A 17291-nucleotide genomic window follows, 5' to 3' on the forward strand; every position below is an offset into this window, starting at 1 on the left:
CACACACATCGTATCTGATTTCTTTGGTTGCACCCTCCTGCTCTCCACTATTGCCCATGTCCCTATTCTCAGCTCTTCCTCGGCTTTCTCAACTGCCACCTCTAGTCCTTTCTTCATAATCTTGAGTTCTTCCTCTGAAGGAGGTCCCCCTCTAAGGTAACCTGCCTGTGTCCATCTTAACTTTACCTCCTCCCACACTTTTTTAACTTTCTTATACTGTACTTTTCCCCTTGCTCTGTCTGTCATTCGTTGTTCTAGATATTCATTAAATTTGGGTTTGGTTGGGTTTGGCCCTGCCATCTTGCTTTACTATCTTATCCCGTCCCTGGTGTTTTATTTCCAAGGATGTATTATCGGTATCAATACAGACTTATCTCATGTACGACACCCTCGTATATAAAGAGGCTGATTTATATAATTTGTAATGCAATTATTATCATAAAAAATCAGAATTCCAGTCACATATACCAATGCAGTAATTCCTCCACAGCACACAACACGCTTCAATTGTCTCAGTTCTTGTTCAAGAATATGCACAGATCCAATATCAGTCCCCCTAATCCCTGGTTCCTGAAAGCCTAAGTCAAATTCACTCAATTCCACAGTTTGGTATTCAGTTTCATAAGTCTCACTATAACTTCCCATCATCCATTACACGTTATAATACAACACAGACACGTTAAAATATAAACACAGCAAAACAAAACTGCCAATTAGAATTCAATACCTTAAAAAATTTAGGTTACCAGAGCGTCCTAAAACATAGTCTCAGTTCGACTGCTACCCTTCACACAACCTTATACTTATGTGAAGTCACAGAAGCAACTGGATCCCTATCAAAGGATTTTTTTTTTTTTGACAACTCGATCACTAGGAAGGACTTAGTCTCAGCTTAATTGTACCTTTCACACAACCATTTATATGGAACGTTTTAAGTGTGAAATCACAGAGATAACTGGCATCCCCGGGAATTTAGTACCTCTGGTCAATTTCGGTGATTCTCCCCCACCTAATGTCTAGAACTCTGCCACAGTTTAACTTCAACCTCCTCGCAACCTATAGGGTAGGACCTCCCCTATAGGATATATTTTATGCGAGAGATTTCAGAACAAACTGGGTCCCTTTAGGAATCTAGATTTATGGGTCAAATCTTATCCACCAATGCGTCAATCCGTAGTTTGACACATTCTGGATACGTTTATCTTTATTCCTTATTCCTTTATTCCTTATTCCTTTATTCCTTAGTATAAAACACAGTACCAGATATCTCATGTATGCCTTAATTCATTAGGATGGAAAATTATTTAACAAGTATTCATACTCACACTCAGTACTTCTGATCAAAATTTGGTATTGGTCTATAATACAATATGCAAGATTTCGTTTTAACAGGCTCTGCATACCTTTTAGAAGAGCGCTCTGATCAGGTTCCTGAGGCAAGACGAATAGTTGATGTCTCCTGGATTTCAGGTCACTCTTCCGTCTGTTTTTAGATCGATGATTTGCCTTTTCCTCTCGCACCAACTCTTTAGATCGAATTAGAAACCATCCTCTGCTACCAATTTGTTGGTGAACACATAATTAGGAGAGGAAGTACAAACCATCGACGCTAGACAGAGAGGAATTTGCTTTAAGCAAAAAGGCAGTTTATTAAACACAGAGATATCTGTTACTGTTCAAGCTACATGCATGGGATCCTGCTAATTAACATGCATGGACCCAATCAATTGCCTCTTATGGAGACAGTTGAGAAGGATGCATAAACAGAGTTTACAGCATTACTTATACAATGTAACATAAAGGAAGGGGTCCTTCTTCTAGTCCCTTGATTGGTTCCCGAGGCGTAGGAGGCGGGTCTGCTCTGTCCAGAGTAGAAGCCCCATTGGTGCACGGCAGAGTCCTCTGCCCTTGGCACCCGACCAGTAGACAGGGGAGTTGAGAATGAGTGTGCGTGCAAATGAAATGTTTGTGTGTGTCCAGGGAACTCGTGAGGAGTTGAGAATGAGTGTGCGTGAAAGAGAAATATTGGTGTGTGTCAAGAGAAAGTGGTGGGGAGTATCTGGTGGTTTATGGCCGGAGAGGGGGTGTTGTCCTGTTATCGCATTCCTGCAAGACTAGGTCATCTGGTGAGAAGATATGGTGTTCTCCTCTGTCCTTTGTTCTCTGACCTAAAACAGCATTTATTAAAAACAGGCTCCTAACACAAATTGGTCTTTGCACAACATTTTAGTCAGACCAATCTATAACATTTTATATTTACTACGACAAATAATATTTACTACTACATTAAGAAGTTATACATGTTTTCAAATAAAACATTATTAGCTTATCCGATAGGCAAAGAACCGAAAGCAGAATCCATCACCTCACCTGGGCCATATCGCAGTCTGCTGCTCTGGTTCCTCTCCCTCGGAACCATCGTGTGCAAATACTTTGTTAGGAAGAACTTTCCCGGGAACTTCAAAGTTATGGTTAGTTTCACCAAATATTTGCAACAATGCCATTCAATGTGCAGGGTATTTTCAAATTCACCGTCCACCACTCGTGCGCTTCGACGAATGAAAATATGGACACAGCCTGCTGGACAGGTAAAACTTGTGAGCACCTTGAAACATACATATCTCTCTCTGACTGAGTTTGGCTGGCTGAATGACTGGTTGCTTGCGATCAGTGCAACACTGAGAGCGCGTTCCAGGTCGTCTAGTTTGTAAAAGGCGGCAGCCAACCGACAATGTGTGATCGCGGCGTTTACAATAAAGAACGCGCCCTCAGATTCCACGACTACATATCTGCCGTAGTGTGTAAGTGATCTACTTACTATTCATCCCTTCTATGCCAAAATTGCACATTCACAATAAATAAATGATGAACCTGAGCAGCAAGGCTACACAATGCAGGAAACAATGCTCTTAATAGATTGTCATACATTACCTGCTGTATTAGGCCGTATATAATACAACTTTCTCTCAAAATAATTTCCAAATCTGCAAATTTCACCTCAAAAACGTCCAATAATAAGAGGGGAGTTATCTGTAGTCTCTATGATCACATTGTCTGACCGTACAATAAAAAGTAGTATTAAAAAGGAAAAAATGACATTTAGGACCAGGTAAAAAAGAAACAAATATTTCAACTCCCACATAACATAAACAAGGCATGAGTGTTTCTGTAATGACCTTAACCAATTCAACAACATTTCGCAAGTGGCATTTTTCCTATTTTGTTGCCTTACAACCTGGAATTAAAATGGATTTTTTGGGGGTTTGTATCATTTCATTTACACAACATGCCTACCACTTTGAAGATGCAAAATATTTTTTTATTGTGAAACAAACAAGAAATAAGACAAAAAAAACAGAACACTTGAGCGTGCATAACTATTCACCCCCCCCCCAAAGTCTATACTTTGTAGAGCCACCTTTTGCAGCAATTACAGCTGCAAGTCTCTTGGGGTATGTCTCTATAAGCTTGGCACATCTAGCCACTGGGATTTTTGCCCATTCTTCAAGGCAAAACTGCTCCAGCTCCTTCAAGTTGGATGGGTTCCGCTGGTGTACAGCAATCTTTAAGTAATACCAAAGATTCTCAATTGGATTGAGGTCTGGGCTTTGACTAGGCCATTCCAAGGCATTTAAATGATTCCCCTTAAACCACTTGAGTGTTGCTTTAGCAGTATGCTTAGGGTCATTGTCCTGCTGGAAGGTGAGCCTCCGTCCCAGTCTCAAATCTCTGGAAGACTGAAACAGGTTTCCCTCAAGAATTTCCCTGTATTTAGCGCCATCCATCATTCCTTCAATTCTGACCAGTTTCCCAGTCCCTGCAGATGAAAAACATCCCCACAGCATGATGCTGCCACCACCATGCTTCACTGGGATGGTGTTCTCTGGGTGATGAGAGGTGTTGGGTTTGCGCCAGACATGGCGTTTTCCTTGATGGCCAAAAAGCTCAATTTTAGTCTCATCTGACCAGAGTACCTTCTTCCATATGTTTGGGGAGTCTCCCACATGCCTTTGGGCGAACACCAAACGTTTGCTTATTTTTTTATTTAAGCAATGGCTTTTTTCTGGCCACTCTTCCGTAAAGCCCAGCTCTGTGGAGTGTACGGCTTAAAGTGGTCCTATGGACAGATACTCTCCAATCTCCGCTGTGGAGCTTTGCAGCTCCTTCAGGGTTATCTTTGGTCTCTTTGTTGCCTCTGATTAATGCCCTCCTTGCCTGGTCCGTGAGTTTTGGTGGGCGGCCCTCTCTTGGCAGGTTTGTTGTGGTGCCATATTCTTTCAATTTTTTAATAATGGACTTAATGGTGCTCTGTGGGATGTTCAAAGTTTCTGATATTTTTTTATAATCCAACCCTGATCTGTACTTCTCAACTTTGTCCCTGACCTGTTTGGATAGCTCCTTGGTCTTCATGGTGCACCTTGCTTAGTGGTGTTGCAGACTCTGGGGCCTTTCAGAACAGGTGTATATATACTGAGATCATGTGACACTTAGATTTCACACAGGTGGACTTTATTTAACTAATTATGTGACTTCTGAAGGTAATTGGTTGCACCAGATCTTATTTAGGGGCTTCATAGCAAAGGGGTGAATACATATTTTCCATTATTTATGTTTTAGAATGTTTTGAAACAAGTTATTTTTTTCATTTCACTTCACCAATTTGGACTATTTTGTGTACATCCATTTAAATTACAGGTTGTAATGCAACAAAATAGGAAAAACACCAAGGGGGTTGAATACTTTTGCAAGGCACTGTACATGCATCTGGGCAGTAAATGTAAAAATTCTAACTGGTAACTAACTCTTAATAGCAAACTGGTCATGTGTACCCAACTTCTCTCTACTCCCGTATGATAAGTAAGTACAGCCCTTCTACTGTGAAAGGTTTCCACCATCTACAAGTTTTCATTCCTCAACAAAACAAAACTAAAACAGACAAACAATACAAGGCAGAGCTTCATGTGTCTTTCAAAGACAGAATGGAATGTAAACTCAGCCAACCATTTAAAAGAAACCAGTATTTCCATGTAAGCAATACTTTCATCCAGCAGTAGACAGGTTAAGACCAGATGACCAGAATATAGGTTATAACCAATCAAAGTACAGTAGATAAAGGCTGGGTAACACAGTTTCCACTTGATCCAAACCCTTTATCTAGAAAAAGTGGCATTTAGCCTATTCCCCTCTGTCCTTTACATATGAGCCTAATTTAGGCTTAACAAACTCTACCTTGTATGTATAAAATCATAACTCCCAAACTCAGTGTGGCAACCCAGTGGCTTAAAAACAATTTTTTTTAAATGACATTCAAATAAAAGTGAATACTTCCTTTTCAGATAATCAAATATAAACCAGTAATTTAAATTTGTCTCTCAAAATGTCTATAAATGTGGGTACTCTGTTGAATGTTTAAATCATCATAGCAGTTGTCACTTTTTAAGCCATATACTGGTTTGCACAATCAATTAAGTCCTCTCATATATGCAACATGAAAAATGTATTTATATTTATATATAATATGTTATTATTACGTTATCATCCAGTCGTCGACTGATTATAAATAGGAGAAAGGAAGTGTGGTAGTCCATGTCACTGCTCGTTCATTTCACTTGGGATCCTCAATAGTGCCTTTGCTGAGGTCTGTCATTTTGGGGTATTTGACTTTCTTCTGGTCCAGCTCGTTCTGAGCCCACAACAGCAGCTTGAGTAGCTTGGCCAGCTTGGGTGTTGACTCCCTGTTCTCATAGTCCAGCACAGCCTGGTTCACCTCACTCCACACCTGAAGAGCATTGAGGTGTGTCAATTACAGGAATACAGTCACACATAGAACACCAACAAAAAGAGACCATTTTACTTATGCTCATTAAGTCTGTCTTTCTTTACATTAGTAAAATATGTGTAGTAAGACCTGCCTCTCTTCAACATCAGATTTGCAAGTTTTCTGTTTACGCTATCCTTACATTACCTTGGATGTGGTGTGGCCAAAGCCACATTCCTGCTTTCTGTGTGTTTGCAGCTACAGTGGGGAAAAAAGTATTTAGTCAGCCACCAATTGTGCAAGTTCTCCCACTTAAAAAGATGAGAGGCCTGTAATTTTCATCATAGGTACACGTCAACTATGACAGACAAATTGAGAGAAAAAAAATCAAGAAAATCACATTGTAGGATTTTTTATGAATTTATTTGCAAATTATGGTGGAAAATAAGTATTTGGTCACCTACAAACAAGCAAGATTTCTGGCTCTCACAGACCTGTGGCTCCTCTGTCCTCCACTCGTTACCTGTATTAATGGCACCTGTTTGAACTTGTTATCAGTATAAAAGACACCTGTCCACAACCTCAAACAGTCACACTCCAAACTCCACTATGGCCAAGACCAAAGAGCTGTCAAAGGACACCAGAAACAAAATTGTAGACCTGCACCAGGCTGGGAAGACTGAATCTGCAATAGGTAAGCAGCTTGGTTTGAAGAAATCAACTGTGGGAGCAATTATTAGGAAATGGAAGACATACAAGACCACTGATAATCTCCCTCGATCTGGGGCTCCACGCAAGATCTCACCCCGTGGGGTCAAAATGATCACAAGAACGGTGAGCAAAAATCCCAGAACCACACGGGGGGACCTAGTGAATGACCTGCAGAGAGCTGGGACCAAAGTAACAAAGCCTACCAACAGTAACACACTACGCCGCCAGGGACTCAAATCCTGCAGTGCCAGACGTGTCCCCCTGCTTAAGCCAGTTGTCACGCCCTGGCTCTGGGGACTCTGTTATGTTGAGCCAGGGTGTGTAGAATCTATGTTTTGTGTTTATGTTCAGGATCTAGTTCATTGTGTTTCTATGTTGGCCGGGGTGGTTCTCAATCAGAGGCAACGAGAATCAGCTGTTGCTTGTTGTCTCTGATTGAGAACCATACTTAGGCAGCCGTTTGGGCATTTGTGTTTGTGGGATCTTGTTCCGTGTATAGTTTGTGTATGTACCCAAGGACTTCACGTATCGTTTTGTTGTTTTTGTTCGTGTGGTGAATGTTTAATAAAAGTATGTTCGCATTCCACGCTGCGCATTGGTCCACTCCTTTCAATGATTGTGACACCAGTACATGTCCAGGCCCGTCTGAAGTTTGCTAGAGTGCATTTGGATGATCCAGAAGAGGATTGGGAGAATGTCATATGGTCAGATGAAACCAAAATATAACTTTTTGGTAAAAACTCAACTCGTCGTGTTTGGAGGACAAAGAATGCTGAGTTGCATCCAAAGAACACCATAACTACTGTGAAGCATGGGGGTGGAAACATCATGCTTTGGGGCTGTTTTTCTGCAAAGGGACCAGGACAACTGATCCGTGTAAAGTAAAGAATGAATGGGGCCATGTATCGTGAGATTTTGAGTGAAAACCTCCTTCCATCAGCAAGGGCATTGAAGATGAAACGTGGCTGGGTCTTTCAGCATGACAATGATCCCAAACACACCGCCCGGGCAACGAAGGAGTGGCTTCGTAAGATGCATTTCAAGGTCCTGGAGTGGCCTAGCCAGTCTCCAGATCTCAATCCCATAGAAAATCTTTGGAGGGAGTTGAAAGTCCGTGTTGCCCAGCGACAGCCCCAAAACATCACTGCTCTAGAGGAGATCTGCATGGAGGAATGGGCCAAAATACCAGCAACAGTGTGTGAAAACCTTGTGAAGACTTACAGAAAACGTTTGACCCGTGTCATTGCCAACAAAGGGTATATAACAAAGTATTGAGAAACTTTTGTTATTGACCAAATACTTATTTTCCACCATAATTTGCAAATAAATTCATTAAAAATCCTACAATGTGATTTTCTGGATTTTTTTCCCTGAATTTGTCTGTCATAGTTGACGTGTACCTATGATGAAAATTACAGGCCTCTCTCATCTTTTTAAGTGGGAGAACTTGCACAATTGGTGGCTGACTAAATACTTTTTTCCCCCACTGTATTAGCATACTGTAAATACCATAATATATCGACAAACAAAATAAGGATAGCAATTCAAACTATACAGGAGCTTCTCATCTAAACCATATTGCACATACAGTGCCTTGCAAAAGTATTCATCCCCCTTGGCGTTTTTCCTATTTTGTTGCATTACAACCTGTAATTTAAATGGATTTTTATTTGGATTTCATGTAATGGACATACACAAAATAGTCCAAATTGGTGAACTGAAATAACAAATTACTTGTTTCAAAAAATTCAAATAAATAAATAACGGAAAAGTGGTGCATGCATATGTATATACCCCCTTTGCTATGAAGCCCCAAAATAAGATCTGGTGCAACCAATTACCTTCAGAAGTCACAATTAGTTAAATAAATTCCACCTGTGTGCAATCTAAGTGTCACATGATCTGTCACATGATCTCAGTATATATACACACCTGTTCTGAAAGGCCCCAGAGTCTGCAACACCACTAAGCAAGGGGCACCATCAAGCAAGCGGCATCATGAAGACCAAGGAGCTCTCCAACCAGGTCAGGGACAAAGTTGTGGAGAAGTACAGATCAGGGTTGGGTTATAAAAAAAATATCCGAAACTTTGAACATCCCACGGAGCACCATTAAATCCATTATTAAGAAATGGAAATAATATGGCACCACAACAAACCTGCCAAGAGAGGGCCGCCCACCAAAACTCACGGACCAGGCAAGGAGGGCATTAATCAGAGGCAACAAAGAGACCAAAGATAACCCTGAAGGAGCTGCAAAGCTCCACAGCGGAGATTGGAGTATCTGTCCATAGGACCACTTTAAGCCGTACACTCCACAGGGCTGGGCTTTATGGAAGAGTGGCCAGAAAAAAGCCATTGCTTAAAGAAAAAAAGAAGCAAACACGTTTGGTGTTTGCCAAAAGGCATGTGGGAGTCTCCCCAAACATATGGAAGAAGGTACTCTGGTCAGATGAGCCTAAATTGAGCTTTTTGGCCATCAAGGAAAACGCTATGTCTGGCGCAAACCCAACACCTCTCACCACCCCGAGAACACCATCCCCACAGTGAAGCATGGTGGTGGCAGCATCATGCTGTGGGGATGTTTTTCATCGGCAGGGACTGGGAAACTGGTCAGAATTGAAGGAATGATGGATGGCGCTAAATACAGGGAAATTCTTGAGGGAAACCTGTTTCAGTCTTCCAGAGATTTGAGACTGGGACAGAGGTTCACCTTCCAGCAGGACAATGACCCTAAGCATACTGCTAAAGCAACACTTGAGTGGTTTAAGGGGAAACATTTAAATGTCTTGGAATGACCTAGTCAAAGCCCAGACCTCAATCCAATTGAGAATCTGTGGTATTACTTAAAAAGTGCTGTACACCAGCGGAACCCATCCAACTTCAAGGAGCTGGAGCAGTTTTGCTTTGAAGAATGGGCAGAAATCCCTGTGGCTAGATGTGCCAAGTTTATAGAGACATACCATACCCCAAGAGACTTGCAGCTGTAACTGCTGCAAAAGGTGGCTCTACAAAGTATTGACTTGGGGGGGGGGGGGTGAATAGTTATGCACGCTCAAGTTCTGTTTTTTTGTCTTATTTCTTGTTTGTTTCACAATAAAAAATATTTTGCATCTTCAAAGTGGTAGGCATGTTGTGTAACTCAAATGATCCAAACCCCCCAAAAATCAATTTTAATTCCAGGTTGTAAGGCAACAAAATAGGAAAAATGCCAAGGGGGGTGAATACTTTCGCAAGCCTTGATTAATGCAATGTTTCACAGATGTGTGGACATTTTAAAAGCATGTCATTTTCAATTTGGCTAACAACAAAAACGCTGTCTACTGGTATTAAGATAATTAAGGTCATTCTTGCAGGGGCATGTGGCATCGGAGAGAGCCATTGTCTTCACAGTATACCACCCAGAGGGGGGAACTTGCTGTACAAGTGTCCCACACTACCTATGGAGGTGGCTTGGGAAAGATAGATTTGAAGCTAGATCCATCTCTTTACCATACAAAAATACAGTGCCCTCCATAATTATTGGGACAGTGAAGCATTTTTTCTTATTTTGGCTCAATACTTAAAAAGGTTGGATTTAAAATCAAACAATGACTATGAAGTGCAGACTGTCAGCTTTAATTTGAGCATATTTTCATCCATATTGGGTGAACTGTTTAGAAATTACAGCACCCATTTTAGGGGAGCAAAAGTATTGGGACAAATTCACTTACAGTGAGGGAAAAAATTATTTGATCCCCTGCTGATTTTGTACGTTTGCCCACTGACAAAGAAATGATCAGTCTATAATTTTAATGCTAGGTTTATTTGAACAGTGAGAGACAGAATAACAACAAAAAAATCCTGAAAAATGCATGTCAAAACTGTTATAAATTGATTTGCATTTTAATGAGGGAAATAAGTATTTGACCCCCTCTCAATCAGAAAGATTTCTGGCTCCCAGGTGTCTTTTATACAGGTAACGAGCTGAGATTAGGAGCACACTCTTAAAGGGAGTGCTCCTAATCTCAGCTTGTTACCTGTATAAAAGACACCTGTCCACAGAAGCAATCAATCAATCAGATTCCAAACTCTCCACCATGGCCAAGACCAAAGAGCTCTCCAAGGATGTCAAGGACAAGATTGTAGACCTACACAAGTCTGGAATGGGCTACAAGACCATCGCCAAGCAGCTTGGTGAGAAGGTGACAACAGTTGGTGCGATTATTCGCAAATGGAAGAAACACAAAAGAACTGTCAATCTCCCTCGTCCTGGGGCTCCATGCAAGATCTCACCTCATGGAGTTGCAATGATCATGAGAACGGTGAGGAATCAGCCCAGAACTACACAGGAGGATCTTGTCAATGATCTCAAGGCAGCTGGGACCATAGTCACCAAGAAAACAATTGGTAACACACTACGCCGTGAAGGACTGAAATCCTGCAGCGCCCGCAAGGTCCCCCTGCTCAAGAAAGCACATATACAGGCCCGTCTGAAGTTTGCCAATGAACATCTGAATGAATCAGAGGAGAACTGGGTGAAAGTGTTGTGGTCAGATGAGACCAAAATCAAGGTCATTGGCATCAACTCAACTCACCGTGTTTGGAGGAGGAGGAATGCTGCCTATGACCCCAAGAACACCATCCCCACCGTCAAACATGGAGGTGGAAACATTATGCTTTGGGGGTGTTTTTCTGCTAAGGGGACAGGACAACTTCACCGCATCAAAGGGACGATGGACGGGGCCATGTACCGTCAAATCTTGGGTGAGAACCTCCTTCCCTCAGCCAGGGCATTGAAAATGGGTCGTGGATGGGTATTCCAGCATGACAATGACCCAAAACACACGACCAAGGAAACAAAGGAGTGGCTCAAGAAGAAGCACATTAAGGTCCTGGAGTGGCCTAGCCAGTCTCCAGACCTTAATCCCATAGAAAATCTGTGGAGAGAGCTGAAGGTTCGAGTTGCCAAAAGTCAGCCTCGAAACCTTAATGACTTGGAGAAGATCTGCAAAGAGGAGTGGAGGGAGTGGGACAAAATCCCTCCTGAGATGTGTGCAAACCTGGTGGCCAACTACAAGAAACGTCTGACCTCTGATTGCCAACAAGGGTTTTGCCACCAAGTACTAAGTCATGTTTTGCAGAGGGGTCAAATACTTATTTCCCTCATTAAAATGCAAATAAATTTGTAACATTTTTGACATGCGTTTTTCTGGATTTTTTTGTTGTTATTCTGTCTCTCACTGTTCAAATAAACCTACCATTAAAATTATAGACTGATCATGTCTTTGTCAGTGGGCAAACTTACAAAATCAGCAGGGCATCAAATACTTTTATCCCTCACTGTATGTGTATTAAAATAGTAAAAGTTAAGTATTTGGTCCCATATTCATAGCACGCAATGACTACATCAAGCTTGTGACTCTACAAGTTTTGTGGATCCATTTGCTGTTTGTTTTGGTTGTGTTTCCTATTGTCTTGTGCCCAATAGAAATGAATGGTAAATAATATATTGTGCATTTTGGAGTCACTTTTATTGTAAATAAGAATATAATGTGTTTCTAAACACTTCTACATTCATGTGGATGCTACCATGGTTACTGATAATCCTGAATGAATCGTGAATAATGATGAGTGAGAGTTACAGATGCACAAATATCATACCCCCCAAAAAATGCTAACCTCCCCTGTTATTGTAATGGTGAGAGGTTAGCATATCTTGAGGGTATGATATGTTTGTCTGTAACTTTCTCACATCATTATTTAAGATTCATTCAACACTATCCGTAACCATGGTCGCATCCACATTAATGTAGAAGTGTTTAGAAACATATTCTATTCTTATTTACAATAAAAGTGACTCCAAAATGCACAATACATTATTTACCATTCATTTCTATTGGGCACAAAACAAACAGCAAATGGATCCACCAAATGTGTAGAGTCACAAGCTTGATGTAGTCATTGCGTGCTATGAATATGGGACCAAATACTTAACTTTGTAATACTTTAATACACATAAGTAAATTTGTCCCAATTCTTTTGCTCCCCTAAAATGGGGGGACTATGTACAACAAGTGCTGTAATTTCTAAACGGTTCACCCGATATGGATGAAAATCAAATCAAATTGTATTTGTCACATGCGTTGAATACAACAGGTGTAGACCTTACCATGAAATGCTTACTTACAAGCCCTTAACTAACAATGCAGTTGAAGAAATAGAGTTAAGAAAATATTTTAATAAATATAATAAAGTAAAAAATTAAATAAAATAAAAAGTAACACAAAATAACGAGGCTATATACAGAGGGTACCGGTACCGAGTCAATGTGCGGGGGTGCAGTTTAGTCTAGGTAATTTGTACATGTAGGTAGGGGTAAAATTGTTCAGCTGTCTTATGGCTTGGGGTAGAAGCTGTTAAGGAGCCTTTTAGACCTAGACTTGGCGCTCCAGTACCGCTTGCCGTGCTGTAGCAGAGAGAACAGTCTATGACTTGGGTGACTGGAGTCTTTGGCAATTTTTTGGGTTTTCCTCTGACCCCGCCAACATATAGGTCCTGGATGGCAGGAAGCTTGGCCCCAGTGATGTACTGGGCCGTACGCACTACCCTCTGTAGCGCCTTACGGTCAGATGCCGAGCAGTTGCCATACCAGGCGGTGATGCAACCGGTCAGGATTCTCTCGATGGTGCAGCTGTATAACTTTTTGAGGATCTCCACACTGCCAGGTCTCTGACCTCCTCCCTATAGGCTGTCTCATCATTGTCGGTGACCAGGCCTACCACTGTTGTGTCGTCAGCAAACTTAATGATAGTGTTGGAGTCGTGCTTGGCCACGCGATCGTGGGTGAACATGGAGTACAGGAGGGGACTAAGCACGCACCCCTGAGGGGCCCCAGTGTTGAGGATCAGCGTGGCATATGTGTTGTTGCCTACCCTTACCACCTGGGGAAGGCCCGTCAGGAAGTCCAAGATCCAGTTGCAGAAGAGGTGTTTAGTCCCAGGGTCCTTAGCTTAGTGATGAGCTTTGTGGGCACTATGGTGTTGAACGCTGAGATGTAGTCAATGAACAGCATTCTCAAATAGGTGTTCCTTTGGTCCAAGTGGGAAAGGGCAGTGTGGAGTGCGATTGAGATTGCGTCATCTGTGGATCTGTTGGGGCGGTGTGCGAATTGGAGTGGGTCTAGGGTTTCCGGGATGATGGTGTTGATGTGAGCCATTACCAGCCTTTCAAAGGTGGTAATGGCTACCGACGTGAGTTCTACGGGGCGGTAGTCATTTAGGCAGTTTACCTTCGCTTTCTTGGGCACAGGGACTATGGTGGTCTGCTTGAAACATGTAGGTATTACAGACTCGGTCAGGGAGAGGTTGAAAATGTTAGTAAAGACACTTGCCAGTAGGTCTGCGCATGCTCCGAGTACACGTCCTGGTAATCCGTCTGGCCCCGCGGCCTTGTGAATGTTGACCTGTTTAAAGGTCTTGCTCACATCGGCTACAGAGAGCGTGATCAAACAGTCGTCCAGAACAGCTGGTGCCCTCATGCATGCTTAAGTGTTGCTTGCTTCAAAGCGGGCATAAAAGGCATTTAGCTCATCTGGAAGGCTTGCGTCACTGGGCAGCTCGCGGCTGGGTTTCCCTTTGTAGTCCGTAAGTTTGCAAGCCCTGCAACATCCGAAGAGCGTCAGAGCCAGTGTAGTAGGATTCAATCTTAGTCCTGTATTGACGCTTTGCCTGTTTGATGGTTTGTCTGAGGGCATAGCGGGATTTCTTATAAGTGTCCGGATTAGTGTCCCGCTCCTTGAAAGTGGCAGCTCTAGCCTTGAGCTCATTGTGGATGTTGCCTGTAATCCATGGCTTCTGGTTGGGATATGTACATACGCTCACTGTGGGGACAACGTCGTCAATGCACTTATTGAGGAAGCCGGTGACTGAGGTGGTATACTCCTCAATGCCATTGGATGAATCCCAGAACATATTCCAGTCTGTGCTAGCAAAACAGTCCTGTAGCGTAGCATCCGCATCATCTGACCTGTTCCGTATTGAGCGAGTCACTGGTACTTCCTGCTTTAGTTTTTGCTTGTAAGCAGGAATCAGGAAGATAGAATTATGGTCAGATTTGCCAAATGGAGGGAGAGTGAGAGCTTTGTATGCATCTCTGTGTGTGGAGTAAAGGTGGTCTAGAGTTTTTTTCCTCTGGTTGCACATGTGACATGCTGGTAGAAATTAGGTAAAAAGGATTTAAGTTTGCCTGAATTAAAGTCCCCGCTCAAATTAAAGCGGACAGTTTGCACTTTAATCTCATAGTCATTGTTAGATTTTTGGAGTATAGAGCCAAAATAAGAAAAAATGCTTCACTGTCCTAATAATTACAGAGGGCACTGTATGTGTCTTGGATCTAGTATGTGTCGTCAAACTAGTGTAGTGTAAAGAGGCTCTAATAGCCTAATAAACAATGATACAGATGATAGCACAATTGGCCCAGCGTCGTCCGGGTTTGGCTGGTGTAGGCCGTAATTGTAAATAAGAATTTGTTCTTAACTGACTTGACTAGTTAAATAATGGTAAAATATAAATAGCCCACACAGACACACCTTCTGTCGCTGCATCATGTTAAGTAGGTCTCCAAAGGGCGACTCCTCTGGGTTGTCGAAGGCAAGAAGAGCCAGCGTCCTCTCCATCTCTGTCAGGCACTCACGGCTCTCCTCCCCCTGCTCTGCGAGCTGTGTCTGGGCAAACTCCAATGCAGACTCTGTCTCCTGCAGCCTAATTAACTCAATCAAGTGCTGTTGCTACAAAGAGGAGAAGGAGGGAAGAAATGGAGAGGGACTTTTTATGTTGACTGAGAACACATTCTCATTTACAGCAATGACCTGGGGAATAGTTACAGGGGAGAGGAGGGGGGATGAATGAGCCAATTGGAAGCTGGGGATGATTAGGTGGTATGTGGGCCAGATTGGGCATTTAGCCAGGACACTGGGGTTAACACCCCTACTCTTACGATAAGTGCCATGGGATCTTTAGTGACCACAGAGAGTCAGGACACCCGTTTAACGTTCCAAGACGGCACCCTACACAGGGCAATCACTGTATTTTTTTTGACCAGAGAAAAGAGTGCCTCCTACTGGCCCTCCAACACCACTTCCAGCAGCATCTGGTCTCCCATCCAGGCCCAACCCTGCTTAGCTTCAGAAGCTAGCCAGCAGTGGGATGCAGGGTGGTGTGCTGCTGGCTCAGGGATGACATAGAAGTTTTATCAAGTGTTTTGGTGTGGGCAATGGACATCCACAAGAGATGCTGTTGTCTTGGACAAGCTCTGGTCCCAAATCAGTCCACTGAGGGCATCCTTACCTGCAGGTGAAAGTACAGGTAGCGCTTGGTATCAAGCAGCTCTGGGTGTAAACTGTTGATGAGTGCGATGGCCTCCTGTATCTCTCCCTTCAGGATCAGCTCTCTAATCTTTATCCTCTCATCCAGAGAGTCCAGGTCCACACTGGGCTCAATACCAGACTCCATCCGAAACTTCTCGGCTGCCTCTTTAAACCCCTCTGCACAAACACAGACAAGAGTGAGACCATAAAAATCACAAGAACAATCAACCGGATAAAGGATGGATCAAGGAAGAATTTGGGATTCTGCTTCTGTCAGTAGACAAGCTGAAGATTCAAAGATGTTCGGAGCAGAACGGTTAACTGGGATAGAGAGCGGCTCAGATTGGAGGTTGTTTTAGCAGCAACTGACACAAAAGTGTGAATCGTGGAATACCTGTCACCAGGTAATTCATAATGAGCCGGTTCATGTCAGCCCTCTGTATGTGTACATTGTTCAGTTTGTCCATCCATTCATCTTTAGTAATATCTTCGGGCTTTTCCGCGTAACTCATCATTGACATTGGGATCCTGCGAAGTTTGAATAAAAAATGTGTTAGCTAGCAAGTAACGTTAGTAATTGCACCGACATGCCGGTGTCATGTCGAGAGTGATTGTGGTCGATTGGTGTTTGAAGACCAAAACAACGTTCGCTAGCTAGCTAACTAAATCCTTTCATTTCGAAAGGTTAGCTGGCTATTAACAGTGATATGATATCTATCATCTATGCGGGGAACAGAACGAATATTCTGGCCTCACACACCAAAACATTTAGTCTGAAATTAGCTCGTTAACTATCGTTACTTGTTGTGTTGTTGCTAGCTAACGTTAGCTAGCTAGCTGCTTGTTGGCGCATCACCCACCAACGTGTAATTGTAACATGAGCGAAGAGTACAATACATAATAATAGACATTATCGCTATCAAATATAGTAGTCAGCTTTATTGTCCAATTAAATATACCTGTAACAATCTTTCAACTTCGGCTACGGATGTGTAGTTGCTTCAAGCTCTCTCGCGAGAATCGCGACAACCGAATGTGATTTGGGGAAACATAACTACGATTGGCCAGTGGAATGATGTCATGGTTGCCAAGGAACAGTAGCAGTGATGGGGTCTGTTCAGAAGGGTTCAACGTTGCAAAAACTTTCAGATAGAAATGCATTTTGTGGAACAGATATTTTATGTCTTGTAGAATTATGCTGCAAGGTTCTAAACGTTTCGCCTCATTGTATATACCTTGGTGTAACTCGAAAGTCTGTTCTGTGGAATTAACGCAATGTGGAAAATATTCTCCCGAGTGGCGCAGTGGTCTAAGGCACTGCGTCGCAGTGCTAGCTGTGCCACTAGAGATCCTGGTTCGAATCCAGGCTCTGTCGTAGCCAACCGCGACCGGGAGACGCATGGGGCGGCGCACAATTGGCCCAGTGTCGTCCAGGGTAAGGGAGGGAATGGTTGGCAGGGATGTAGCTCAGTTGGTA

The 17291-nt window shown here is 42.7% G+C and overlaps 1 protein-coding gene across 2 annotated transcripts; it reads right to left on the minus strand.

Moving 5' to 3' along the window:
* Nucleotides 1–4949: 4949 nt before the first annotated feature.
* LOC121538072 (glucose-induced degradation protein 8-B homolog) lies at nt 4950–16860 on the minus strand. 2 transcript variants are annotated; one of them, XM_041845829.2, is made up of 5 exons: nt 16774–16860; nt 16209–16342; nt 15795–15991; nt 15038–15235; nt 4950–5779 (listed from the first exon to the last, which is right to left on the minus strand). In XM_041845829.2, the coding sequence occupies exons 2-5, from the start codon at nt 16333–16335 to the stop codon at nt 5606–5608; spliced, it is 696 nt and encodes a 231-aa protein (XP_041701763.1). In that variant the 5' UTR covers nt 16336–16342; nt 16774–16860; the 3' UTR covers nt 4950–5605. The 2 variants fall into 2 exon arrangements, with proteins under 2 accessions (XP_041701763.1, XP_041701764.1); XM_041845830.1 differs by lacking the exon at nt 4950–5779 and adding an exon at nt 5942–6016.
* Between the last annotated feature and the right edge of the window lie 431 nt (nt 16861–17291).

The sequence above is a fragment of the Coregonus clupeaformis genome, chromosome 24 (assembly GCF_020615455.1).
Source record: "Coregonus clupeaformis isolate EN_2021a chromosome 24, ASM2061545v1, whole genome shotgun sequence".
Classification (NCBI taxonomy): Eukaryota; Metazoa; Chordata; class Actinopteri; order Salmoniformes; family Salmonidae; genus Coregonus; species Coregonus clupeaformis.

What these genes read in the sequence shown, in the direction of transcription:
- LOC121538072 (XM_041845829.2), bottom strand. Translation starts at nt 16,335, where the DNA reads ATGTCAATGATGAGTTACGCGGAAAAGCCCGAAGATATTACTAAAGAT. An exon ending in TATGAATTACCTGGTGACAG is followed by an intron (nt 15,992 to 16,208) that starts GTATTCCACGAT and finishes GTGTTTGTGCAG; the next exon opens with AGGGGTTTAAAGAGGCAGCC. An exon ending in ACATGATGCAGCGACAGAAG is followed by an intron (nt 5,780 to 15,037) that starts GTGTGTCTGTGT and finishes AATGCTCTTCAG; the next exon opens with GTGTGGAGTGAGGTGAACCA.